Raw genomic sequence first — 12,910 nt, 5'->3', positions numbered from 1 at the left:
GGGATTACAGGTGTGAGCCACTGCACCTGGCCTTTTGATGCTATTCTAAATAGAATTTTAAAATTAATTTCCTTTTCAAATTGTTCATTTGTAGAGATGTTCATAGTGTAGAGAAATGAAACTGATTTTTGTGTGTTGATTTTGTATTCTGCAACTTCACTATATTTATTTTTTAGTTCTAACAGGTGTGTGTGTGTCTATCTGTGTGTGTCTGTGTGTGTAATCTTTATAGTTGTCCACATATAAAATCATATCATTTGTGAACAGACATAACTATTTCTTCCTTTCTAATTTAGATGCCTCTTATTTCTTTTTCTTTTCTAATTGCTCTGGCTAGAACTTCCAATACAATGTTGAATAGAAGTGATGATAGTGGATATCCTTGTTTGTTTCTCATCTTAAAGGAAATATTTTGAATCTTCCACTGTTAAGTATGATGTTAGCTGTGGGTTTTTCATATATGGCCTTTATTATCTTGAGGTATTTTCCTGCTATTCATTCCTAGTTTATAGAGTGTTTTTATCATAAGTGACTGTTAAATTTTGTCAAATGTTTTTCTGCATTAGTTGAGGTGGTAATGTGGACTTTTTCCATTATTCTGTTAATGTGGTTTACTACATTGATTGATTTTCATATGTTGAACCAACCTTGCATTTCAGTAATAAATCCACTTGTCATGATGTATAATTCTCTTAATGTGCTGTTGAACTCTTTGCTAGTATTTTGTTGAATATTTTTGAAACACTATTTATCAGAGATATCGGTCTATAGTTTTCTTGTAGTGCTGTTGTCTGGCTTTGGTATCAAGATAATGCTGGTCTCATTAAATGAATTTGGAAGTTTTCCCTCCTCTTCATTTTTTTTTCTTTTGGAAGAGTTTCAGGAGTATTTGTGTTCTTCTTTAAATGTTTTGTAGAATCCATGAGTGAGCCCATAGGGTCCTGAGGTTTTCTTTTGAGAGGTTTTTGATAGCTGATTCAGTGTCCTTGCTAATTACAGATTTGTTCAGATTTTATATTTCTGCATGATTCAGTCTTGGTAGGTTTGTTTTCTAGGAATTTGTCCCTTTCATCTAGGTTATCCAATTTGTTGACCTATAATTATTCATAGTAGTCTCTTAAGATCCTTTATATTTCTGTAAAATTGTTTTTTCTTGCTATGAATTTTAAATTTTTTATTTTTGTTCTGGAAATTTTATGTTTACTTAAACCTTATATGTAATAGAAACATAATCCATTGAGCCTTTGGATACACAAAATTTTCAGCATTAACTCATAATATATTCTTCAAATTATCCCACACAAAACTGCTTAGAAAGAATGTGTTAAACTATATTGATGATTAAAAAACAAGCACAACAACATAAAGAATCTTCCTCTATTTCAGGATAAATGATTTACTGTGAAGTTATCCTTTTAACATCTTTGGTGCCAATTCTGGGTGAACCAAGATGGTCGCTTTCTGTCTCGTTCAATCATCCTCTTGCCCTGATCTTGTTCAGACGGCGTCTCTCCCGTGTACAGCACCATAGTCTCTATGGTGGGAGACTTAAAAGGCCCCCCTTCTTGTTTCCTTGTCTGTCGTCTGATTTCTGCAGTCTCCTTGCGCACTTTCTCATAGCAGTAGCCACAAAGGACATATTTCTGTTTCAGGTGACCACATTCAGGACAAACATCTATATTGTTCTTTTTTTTTTTCATTTTCTTTTTGAGATGAAATCTCGCTCTGTCACCCAAGCTGGAGTGCAGTGGCGCGACCTCGGCTCACTGCAATCTCTGCCTCCCGGGTTCAAGTGATTCTTCTGCCTCAGCCTCCCGAGTAGCTGGGACTACAGGCGCGTGCCACCACGCCTGGCTAATTTTTTGTATTTTTAGTAGAGACGGGGTTTCACTGTGTTGGCCAGGCTGGTCTTGATCTCCTGACCTCAGGTGATTCACCTGCCTCGGCCTCCCAAAGTGCTGGGATTACAGGCATGAGCCACCGTGCCCGCCTATACTGTTCTTAACTTTAATAAGCTTCTGAGGGTTTCTTCTCCTACATAGGTTAACTTCAATGGTGCGTCTGTTTTGGGGAGCTGCAATCCAAAAGATACTATACAAAAGGCTGGAATTCTCTTTACTTCCACTGGTATCATTTGCTGGCTCTGTAAATATGGCTGGGCTGTAAATATGTACTGCTAATGCTGGTCCCCACGGAGAACTAGGAAAGCCCGGCCAGCTCTGTGGAAGCTTCCGCAGTAGTTGCTCCCAGTAGTTTTGAAGCAGTCCCTGGGCCACAGGCCATGGTGGAACCGTAAAATTGGTTTTAACGTCCACTCTTTATTTCTGATTTTAGTTATTTGGGTCTTCTCTTTTTTTCTTAGTTAATCTGGCTAAAAATTTGTCAATTTTGTTAATCTTCTCAAAGAAGCAACTCTTGCTTTTCTTGATTTTCTCGATTATTTTTCTATTTACCATTTCATTTTTCTCTGCTCCATTATTTCCTTCCTTCTTCTAGCTTTGGGTTATTTTGTTTTTATTTTTTTAGAGCCTTACAGTATAAACTTAGATTGTTGATTTGAGATCTTTCTTTTTTTTAGTATAAGTGATTACAGCTATAAATTTCCCTCTTTCCAGTGCTTTTGCCACATCCTACAAGTTTTGGTAAGTTGTATTTTCTTTTTCTTTTTTTGAGACGGAGTCTTGCTCTATCGCCCAGCCTGGAGTGCAGTGGCGTGATCTCACCTCACTGCCACCTCCGTCTCCCGGGTTCAAGCGATTCTCCTGCCTCAGCCTCCCAAGTAGCTGGGATTACAGGCGTGTGCCACCAAGCCCGGCTAATTTTTGTATTCTTAGTAGAGATGCGGTTTCGCCATGTTGGCCAGGCTGCTCTTGAACTCCTGACTTCAGGTGATCCACCCACCCCGGCCTCCTAAAGTGCTGGGATTAAAGGCGTGAGCCACCGCACCCGGCCTGTATTTTCATTTTCATTCGTCTCAAGATATTTCCTAATTTCCCTGGTGATTTCTTCTTTGATCCATTGGTTGTTTACAAGTGAGTTGTTCAATTTCCACGTTTGGTAATTTTCCAGTTTTCCTTCTGCTGCTGATTTCTGGTTTCATTCCATTGTGATTAGAAAAGATGCCGGGTGTGGTGGCTCATGTCTGTAATCCCAGCACTTTGAGTGGCTGAGGTGAGTAGATCACTTGAGCTCAGGAGTTTGAGACCAGCCTAGCCAACATGGTGAAACCCCACCTCTCCTAAAAATACAAAAATTAGCCGGGCATGGTGGTGCGTGCCTGTAATCCTAGCTACTCAGGAGGCTGAGACAGGAGAATAGCTTAAACCCGGGAGGTGGAGGTTGCAGTGAGCCAAGATCGTGCTGCTGTACTCCAGCCTGGGGGACAGAGCGAGACCCTGTCTCAAAAAAAAAAAAAAAAAAGAAAACGAAAAGATACTTTGTATGTTTTCAATATTTTTAGATTTATTGAGACTTGTTTTGTGGCTTAACATATGGTCTATCCTGGAGAATGTTCCATGTGTACTTGAGAAATATGTGTATTCTGCTATTGGTGGGTAAGTGTTCTGTTTTATGTCTGTTATATCTAATTGGCCTATAGTGTGTTCAAGTCCTCTATTTTTTTATTGATCTTCTATATGGTTGTATTTTCCATATGAATATGTAGTCTTGGAGCCCCCTACTGTTATTGTAGTTCTGTTTATTTCTCTGTTCAATTCTTTTTTCTTTCTTCTTTTCTTTTTACTTTCTTTTTTTTTTTTTTTTTGAGACAGAGTCTCGCTCTGTCATCCAAGCTGGAGTGCAATGGCGCGATCTCAGCTCACTGCAACCTCTGCCTCCTGGGTTCGAGCAATTCTCCTTCCTCAGCCTCCCAAGTAGCTAGGATTACAGGTGCACACCACCACGCCCAGCTAATTTTTTTGTATTTTCAGGAGAGATAGGGTTTCGCCATGTTGGCCAGGCTGGTCTTGAACTCCTGACCTCAGGTGATCCACCTCCTTGGCCTCCCAAAGTGCTGGGATTACAGGCGTGAGCTGCCACGCCCAGCCTTCTCCGTTCAATTCTATCAATGTTTATTTTATGTATTTAGGAGATCTGATATTTAATGAATATGTTGATAATTGTTCTACTTCTTGGTGCATTGACCATTTTATCATTATTTAATGTACTTCTTTGTCTCTTGTAACAGTTATTGCCTTAATGTCTATTTTGCCTTATATTTGTATAGCCATCTTTCTCTGCTCTCCTTTGGTTAGTCTTTGCATGAAATATCTTTCTAAAAAAATTCATTATAGTAAGAACACAACATGAGATCTACTTTCAACAAATTTTAAGTTTACAAAATTTACAGTATTGTTAACTATAGGCATGACGTTATATAGCATATCTCTACAACTTATTCATCTTGCATAACTGACACTTGATACCCATTGAATAGCAACTCCTCATTTCCCCTTTTTCCCAATCCCTGGTCACCACCATTCTATTATCTGGTTTTATGATTTTGATTATCTTAAATACCTCATCTAAGTAGAATCACACAGTATTTGTTCTATCACTGGCTTATTTTACTTAGCATAATGTCCTCAAAGTTCATTCATGTTGTCATATGTGGCAAGATTTCCTCCATTTTTAACACTGAATAATATTCCATCATATGTGCATACCACAGTTTATTCATTCATCAATTGATGGACATTTAGGTTGTTTCCGTATCTTGGTTGTGAATAATGATGTGATGAACATAGGAGTGCAAATATCTCTCCAAGTTCCTGATTTCAATTCTTTGGAATAAATAGCCAGAGATGGAATTGTTGGATTATATGGTAGTTCTATTTTCACCATGAGTATGTTTGTTGTGGGTTTTTCGTTATGACCTTTATTACGTCGAGGTATTTTTCTTCTATTCCTAGTTTGCTGAAAGATTTCATCATGAAAATGTGTTAAATTTTCTTTTTAATTTTTTTAAACTTTATTTTAGATCCAGAGGATACATGCACTTGTTTGTTACATGGGTATTACATGAGTAATAGTGGGGATTGGGCTTCTAGTGTACCCATCACCCAAATATTGGACCTTATATCTAACAGGTAATTTTTCAACCCTCACCCTCCTCTCAGCCTCCCCCTTTTTGAAGTCCTCGGAGTCTATTTTCTCCATCTTTATGTCCATGTGTACCCTTTGTTTAGCTCCCATTTAATAAATGAGAAATGCAATATTTGATTTTCTGTTTCTGTGTTAGTTCACTTAGGATAATCGCCTCCACTGCATCCATGTTGCTGCAAAGGAAATGATTTCATTGTTTTTTATGATTGCATAGTATTCCATGGTGTATCTATATCACATTTTCTCTTTTTTAACATTTATTTATTTATTTATTTATTTATTTATTTATTTATTGAGACAGAGTTTTGCTCGTTGCCCAGGCTGGAATGCAGTGGTGTGATCTCGGCTCACTGCAATCTCCGCCTCCCGGGTTCAAGTGGTTCTCCTGCCTCAGCCTCCCAAGTAGCTGGAATTATAGGTGCTTGCCACTACGCCCGGCTAATTTTTGTATTTTTTAGTAGAGACGGGGTTTCACCATGTTGGCCAGGCTGGTCTTGAACTCCTGACCTCAGGTGATTCACCTGCCTCGGCCTCCCAAAGTGCTGGGATTACAGGCATGAGCCACCGCTCCCAGCCCTTAACTTTTAAGTTCAGGGGTACGTGTGCAGGCTTGTTAGATAGGTAAACTTGTGTCACAGGTGTTTGTTGTACAGATTACTTCATCACCCAGGTATTAAGCCTGGTACCCATTAGTTATTTTTCCTGATCCTCTCCCTCCTCCCATTCTCCACCCTCCAATAAGCCCCAGTGTCTGTTGTTCCCTTCTATGTGTTCATGTATTCTCATTTAATTCCAACTTATAAGTGAGAACATGCAGTATTTGGTTTTTTGTTCCTGTGTTAGTTTGCTAAGGATAATGGCCTCCAGCTCCATCCATGTTCCTGTAAGGAACATGATCTTGTTCTTTGTTATGGCTGCATAGTATTCACATGGTGTGTATGTACCATGTTTTCTTTATCCAGTCTACCATCATTGATGGGCATTTAAGTTGATTCCATGTCTTTGCTGTTGTGAATAGCGCTGAAATGAACATACACGTGCATGTGTCTTTATGATAGAATGATTTATATTCTTTTGGAAATATACCCAGTAATGGGATTTCTGGGTTTGGTTTTGTTTTTGTTTTTTGTTTGTTTTGTTTGTTTTTGAGACACTCTTGCTCTGTCGCCCAGGCTGGAGTGCAGTGGCGTGATCTCAGCTCACTGAAACCTCTGCCTCCCGGGTTCAAGCAATTCTCCTGCCTCAGTCTCCCGAGTAACTGGGACTATGCGCCACCATGCCCGGCTAATTTTTGTATTTTTAGTAGAGACGGGGTTTCACCATGTTGGCCAGGCTGGTCTTGAACCCCTGACCTCGTGATCCGCCCACCTCGGCCTCCCAAAGTGCTGGGATTACAGGCGTGAGCCACCGCACCCGGCCAGTAGTTCTGTTTTTAGCTCTTTGAGGAATTGCCCCACTGCTTTCCACAATGGTTGAACTACTTTATACTCCCACCAACAGTATATAAGCATTCCTTTTTCTCTACAACCTTGCCAGCACCTGTTGTTTTTTGACTTTTTAATAATGGCCATTCTGACTGGTGTGAGATGGTATCTTATTGTGGTTTTGATTTGTATTTCTCTAATGATCAATGATGCTAAACTTTTTTTTCATATGCTTGTTGGTCACATGTATGTCTTCTTTTGAGAAGTGTCTGTTCATGTCCTTTGCCCACTTTTTAATGGGGTTGTTCTTTTTCTTGTAAATTTAAGTTCCTTATAGATGCATAATTTGGAAACATTTTCTCCTATTCTGTTAGGTTGTCTGTTTACTCTGTTGATAGTTTCTTTTGCTGTGCAGAAGCTCTTTAGTTTGATTAGCTCCCATTTGTAAATTTTTGCTTTCGTTGCAATTACTTTTGGTATCTTTGTCATGAAATCTTTGCCCATTTCTGTGTCCAGAATATGCCACATTTTCTTGATCCACTCCATTGTTGGCGCAGGCTTAGGTTGGTTTCATGACTTTACTATTGTAAATAGTGCTGCAATAAACATATAAGTTCTGGTTGTCTTTCTAATATAATGATTTATTTTCCTTTGGGTGGATACCCAGTAGGTGGGATTGCTGGGTCAAATGATAGTTCTATTTTCAGTTCTTTGAGATATCTCCACACTGTTTTCTATAGAAGTTGAACTAATTTACATTCCCACCAGCAGTGTATGAGTGTTCCTTTTTCTCTACATCCATGCCAACGTGTGTTGGTTTTTAACTTTTTAATAAAAGTCATTCTGGCTTATGTAAAATGGTATCTCAGTGTGGTTTTAATTTGCAATTTTCTTAAATGCCTTTTGTGCATCTATTGAGATAATTATGTGATTTTTTAGCTTTCATTCTGCTAATGTGGTGTATCGCATTAATTGATTTTCATCAGTTAAAACATCTTTGCTACATTGGTGTTGTGTGGAAAGTAAAATTTAGAAATCCTTGCATCCCAGGGATAAATCCCACTTGGACATGGTGTATAATCCTTTTAATGTGCTGTCTGGTTCAGTTTTGTAGTATTTTATTGAGGATTTTTACATCTATATTCATCAGAGATATTGGCCTGTTGTTTTCTTTTATGGTAATGTCTGGCTTTGTATCAGGGCAATGCTGGCCCCATAAAATGAGTTTTAGGCATTCCCTCTTCTTCATTTTTTGGAAGAGTTTGAGAAGAATTGTCATTAATTCTTCTTTAATTGTTATTAGGATTCACCAGTGAAGCCATCTAGTTCTGGGCTTTTCTTTGTTGGGAGGTTTTTTTATTACTGACTCAAAGTCCTTACTAACTATAGTTCTGCTCAGATTTTCTATTTCTTCATGCTTTAGTCTTAGTAGGTTGTACATTTGTAGGAATTTATCCATTAAATAAACTCTTCTTCTAGTTTATCCAGTTTGCTGGCATATAATTGTTCACAGTAGTCTCTTATGATCCTTTTTATTTCTGTTGTGTTTATTTTATTTCAGTTGTAATGTCTCTTCTTTCATTTACGATTTTATTTATTTGAGTCTTCAATAATTTTTAGTCAATTTTGCTTATCTTTAAAAAAAATTTTAGTTTTGTTGATTTTTTTCTATTTTCCAGTTTGTTTATTTCTGCTCCAATTATTGTTATTTCTTTCCTTCTCCTAACTTTGGGCATAGTTTGTTCTTTTTTTTTCTAGCTCCTTGAGTTGAAAGACAGGTTGTTTACTTGAGATATTTTTTCTTTTCTAATGTAAGCATTTCTTCCTATAAACTGCTCTCTCAGTACTGCTTTTGCTGCATTCCATTAGTTTGGATATGTTTTGTTCTCATTTTCATTTGAGTTGTGGTATATTCTCATTTCCTTTTTGATTTCTTTGACCCAGTGGCTGTTCCAAAAGAGTATTGTTTAATTTCCACTTATATGAAAATTTTCAGTTTTCCTTCTGCTATTGATTTCTAGTTTTATTTCACTATCATCAGAAAACTTATCTGGTATGATTTCAATCTTAAATTTGCTAAGAAATGTTTTTTGACCTAACATGTAGTCTATCTTCGAGATTCTTCCATGTGCACTTAAAAAAATGTGTATTCTATTATTGTTGGGTGGAATATTCCATATATGTCTCTTAGGTCCATTTGGTCTATGGTGTTATTTAAGTCCTCTCTTTCCTTATTGATCTTCTATCTTGGTGTTTTACCCATTAATGAAAGTGGGATATTGAAGTTTCCTACTATTATTGTATGGCTGTCTATTTCTTCCTTCAGCCTGTCAATGTTTGCTTTATGAAATTAAGTGAACTGATGTTGGGTGCATATATATTTGTAACGATTATATCTTTCTGGCAGATTAGTCTTTTTATCATTATATAATGTTCTTCTTTGTCACTTGTGACAAGTTTTGACTTAAATTATTATTTGTCTGATATGATTATTGCCACCCCTTCTTTCTTTTGTTTACCATTTGAATGAGATTTTTTTCCATGCCATTACTTTCAGCCTCTTGTGTCCTTAAATCTAAAGCGAGTTTCTTTTAGACAGCATGTAGTTTGCTCTTTTCTTTTTTAATATGTTCAGTTACTGTATGTCTTTTCATTGGGGAGTTTAGTTCATTTGCATTTAAGGTAATTATTGATAAAGAAGAATTTACAATTGCCACTTTGTTAATTGTTTTGTGTTAGTCCTGTAGTTCTTTTGTCTGTCTTTTCTTCTCTTGTTGTGCTCCTTTTTGTTTGTTTTATATTTTGTATTTCTATGATTTGATTCCTTTCTCTTTTTCTTTTGTGTTTCCTGTACAGGTATTTTTGTGGTTGTCATTACCTTGGAATTTATATAAAAAATTTTATAACAGCCTATTTTAAGCTGATAACAACTTCAACTGCATACATATATACTACATCATAACTTTTCCACTCCATATATTTTATTGTCTTATTGTCAAGATTTTCACCTATTCACATTGTGTACATTTAAATATATTTTAGTTATCATTATTTTTAATATTTTAATCTTTCAACTCATACTGGAATTAAAAGTGGTTAACCCACCATCATTACAGTAATATAATTTTCTATATTTGTCTATATATTTACCTTTATCAATGAGTTTCATACTTTCTTATGCTATCATGTTTATGTTTAGCATCCTTTTGTTTCAACTTGAATAACTCTCTTTAGCATTTCTTGTAAGGAAGATCTGGTACTGATGAAATTTCTCAGCTTTTGTTTGTGTGAGAAAGTCTTTATTTCTCCTTCGTTTTTGAAGGACTATATTGCAAGATGTAGTATTCTTGGTTGGAAGGTTTTTTGTTTTTTTTTTTCAACACTTTGTATATATTATCTCATTCCTTTCTGGGCTACATAATTTCCTTTTTATTTAAACTTTTTAACTGTTAATTGAAAAATTACAATTGTATATTTATGGGGTACAATATGATGTTATGATATATGTACACAGTAATTCGATCAAGTGAATTGACATATCCATCACCTCAAATACTTATCAATTTTTGTAGTGAGAAAATTTGAGATTTGCTCTCTTAGCAATTTTGAAATATGCAATACATTATTATTATTAACTATACTCAACATGCTGTGCAATAGATCTCAAAAAAATTTATTCCTCCTGTCTAACTCAAATTTTGTATCTGTTGACCAACATCTCTCAATTCCCCTTAACCCTGGCCCCTGGTAACCACTATTCTGTTCTCTGCTTCTATAAGTTTGATTAAGTTTGATTAACAGGTATATTAAGTTTGATTAACAGGTGTATTAAGTTTTAGATTCCACATATACATGAGATCATGCAGTACTTGACTTTCTGTACCTAGCATATTTTATGTAGCATAATATCCTCCGGGTTCATCTTTTTTGTTGCAAATGGCAGGATTTCCTTCTTTTGAAATACTAAATAGTATTTCATTGTGAATGTATACATTTTCTTAATCCATTAATTTGTTGATGGACATTTAGGTTGATTCCATATCTTGGCTATTGTGAATAATGTTGCAATAAATATGGAAGTGCAGATATTTCTTTGACATACTGATTTCAAATCCTTTGGCTATATACCCAGTAGTGGGATTTCTAGATCATATGGTAGTTATATTTTTAGTTTGTAGAACATCTACACAATTTTCCATGATGACTCTACTAATTTACACTCCCACCAACAGCATACAAGGGTTGCCCCTTCTCTGCATCCTTGTCAACACTTGTTATTTTTTGTCTTTTTGATACTAGCCTTCCTGACAGGTGTGAGGTGATACCTCATTCTGTCTTTAATTAACATTTACATAATGATTAATGATTTTGTGCATTTTTTCACATATCTGTTGGCCATTTGAATGCACACACATCTCTCAAAAACACATAATAATTTTCAGTGACAGTCTAGTCTAAAACTATGTTTGGGATAAAAAATTAACTCAGTGGAAGCATAATATTGTTAAAGTACACCCAGATTTTGTCACTACACAGAGCATTTAACCTTTTTTTTTTTTTGAGAACGGAGTTTTGTTCTTGTTGCCCAGGCTGGAGTGCAATGGCATGATCTCAGCTCACTGCAACCTGCACCTCCCAGGTTCAAGCGACTCTCCTGCCTCAGCCTCCCAAGTAGCTGGGATTACAGGCATGCACCACCATGCCTGGCTAATTTTGTATTTTCAGTAGAGACAGGGTTTCTCCATGTTGGTCAGGCTGGTCTTGAACTCCCGACCTCAGGTGATTCGCCTTCCTTGGCCTCCCAAAGTGCTGGGATTACAGGCGTAAGCCACCATGCTCTGTCCAGAACATTTAACATTTTAATCATAGTAGTTAATATTTCTGAGTGCTTACTCTGTATTGGGCACTAGAATTATCTTCATTTCATAAAAAAGGAAAGTAAGGCTTCCAGGTGTCATTCACTCAGGGTCACAAAGCTAATAAATGGAACAGGAAATGGCACCAGGACTGTCTAACCACAGTCAACCCACATAACTACATCACAGAGCTGTCCTGGTTTCCACCAGTCACATTTAGATTAATAGTGATAGCACAACTTTCTCTAAGATCAGTAGGGATACCTGAGAGACCTTAGTTTAAGTAAAAAGACTATTCTGGTAAGTTTGCTTCCATGGTGAATTGACATTGTTTCCTCTGGAGACAGAAAACTTCTACCAGCTTTTATTTAAAAAAAATTTTTTCATAAAACCATAACACTTAATTTTTTTTTTTTTTTTTTTGAGACAGAGTCTCATTCTGTCGCCTAGGCTGGAGTGCAGTGGTGCAATCTCGGCTCACTGCAGTCTCCGCCTCCCAGGTTCAAGCGATTCTCCTGCCTCAGCCTCCTGAGTAACTTGGAATACAGGTGCGTGCTACCATGCCTGGCTAATTTTTGTATTTTTAGTAGAGACGGGGTTTCACCATGTTGGTCAGGCTGGTCTCGAACTCCTGACCTCGTGATCCACCGCCCTCGGCCTCCCAAAGTGCTGGGATTACAGGCGTGAGGCACCCTGCCCAGCCATCACTTACATTTTAGTTTTATCAAAGTAATATATGCACATCATTAAAAGAAATAAAATGCTACTAAAGGGCTCATAACAAAACCTAGCAATATCCTGTAGCACTTCTTCCCACTGCATGTCCTGCAGGAAACTGCTTTCAACACTTTTAGCTGTTTCTTCAGAATTTACCATTCCCAAATCCCTTCTCCTTTGCCACCTCCAATTCAGAGGCTAAACAACCAGCTGTTTGCTTTCTTAGCTTCCTTTGTAGCTAAGGATGGCTATATTATCCAGCTATAGCCAATGAGATGTTTACTGGGGGCCTTTTACTTCCTGAACAAAGACGCTTACATAGCTAATGCCGTCCCCTTCCTTATTTCTGCTTTGAATACAGTCGTGCTGTCTAGAGCTGTAACAACCATCTTGTGACCATGTAGGGATTAGCATGAGGATGAAGACAACATGTTAAGGAAGAAAGTCAGAAAGAGCCTGATTTCTTGATAACGTCATTGAGCAGCTGAACCCATGCCGCACTTCCTGTTAACTGAAAAATAAATAAAGCCATATGTGTTTAAGACACTGTCAGTTGGGTGTTTTTTGTTTGTTTGTTTGTTTGTTTTTACTTATGGTTGAAAGGAGTTTTAAGTGATGGACCACCATGATTCTTCATAATATTCTTCATAATATACTTATATTAGTATTTTTCTAACTTAGCAATTAGAGACATTATCTTTTGACATCTCCTTATGGTAGAAGAGGATTTATCTCTTTTCCATCCGCTATTTTCCCTCCATTTACTCTTTTCATAGGTTTATATCCCAATTCCTAGTAAATCAGTAGTCA

The 12,910-nt window shown here is 36.8% G+C and overlaps 1 protein-coding gene across 1 annotated transcript; it reads right to left on the bottom strand.

The window, feature by feature from the left end:
• Positions 1-1,291: 1,291 nt before the first annotated feature.
• Positions 1,292-5,169, bottom strand: LOC100460738 (large ribosomal subunit protein bL32m-like). Its single transcript, XM_054544179.1, has 3 exons — positions 5,107-5,169; positions 1,991-2,267; positions 1,292-1,675 (listed from the first exon to the last, which is right to left on the bottom strand). The coding sequence occupies exons 1-3, from the start codon at positions 5,167-5,169 to the stop codon at positions 1,416-1,418; spliced, it is 600 nt and encodes a 199-aa protein (XP_054400154.1). The 3' UTR covers positions 1,292-1,415.
• Positions 5,170-12,910: the final 7,741 nt, after the last annotated feature.

This window comes from Pongo abelii, chromosome X (assembly GCF_028885655.2).
Source record: "Pongo abelii isolate AG06213 chromosome X, NHGRI_mPonAbe1-v2.0_pri, whole genome shotgun sequence".
NCBI classification, from domain to species: domain Eukaryota; kingdom Metazoa; phylum Chordata; class Mammalia; order Primates; family Hominidae; genus Pongo; species Pongo abelii.
This window is presented reverse-complemented; position numbering and strand designations above follow the sequence as displayed.

What these genes read in the sequence shown, in the direction of transcription:
- LOC100460738 (XM_054544179.1), bottom strand. Translation starts at nt 5,169, where the DNA reads ATGGACATAAAGATGGAGAAAATAGACTCCGAGGACTTCAAAAAGGGG. An exon ending in AGGGGGAGGCTGAGAGGAGG is followed by an intron (nt 2,268 to 5,106) that starts GTGAGGGTTGAA and finishes CCTGTGGCCCAG; the next exon opens with GGACTGCTTCAAAACTACTG. An exon ending in TAAAGTTAAGAACAGTATAG is followed by an intron (nt 1,676 to 1,990) that starts GCGGGCACGGTG and finishes AGAACAATATAG; the next exon opens with ATGTTTGTCCTGAATGTGGT.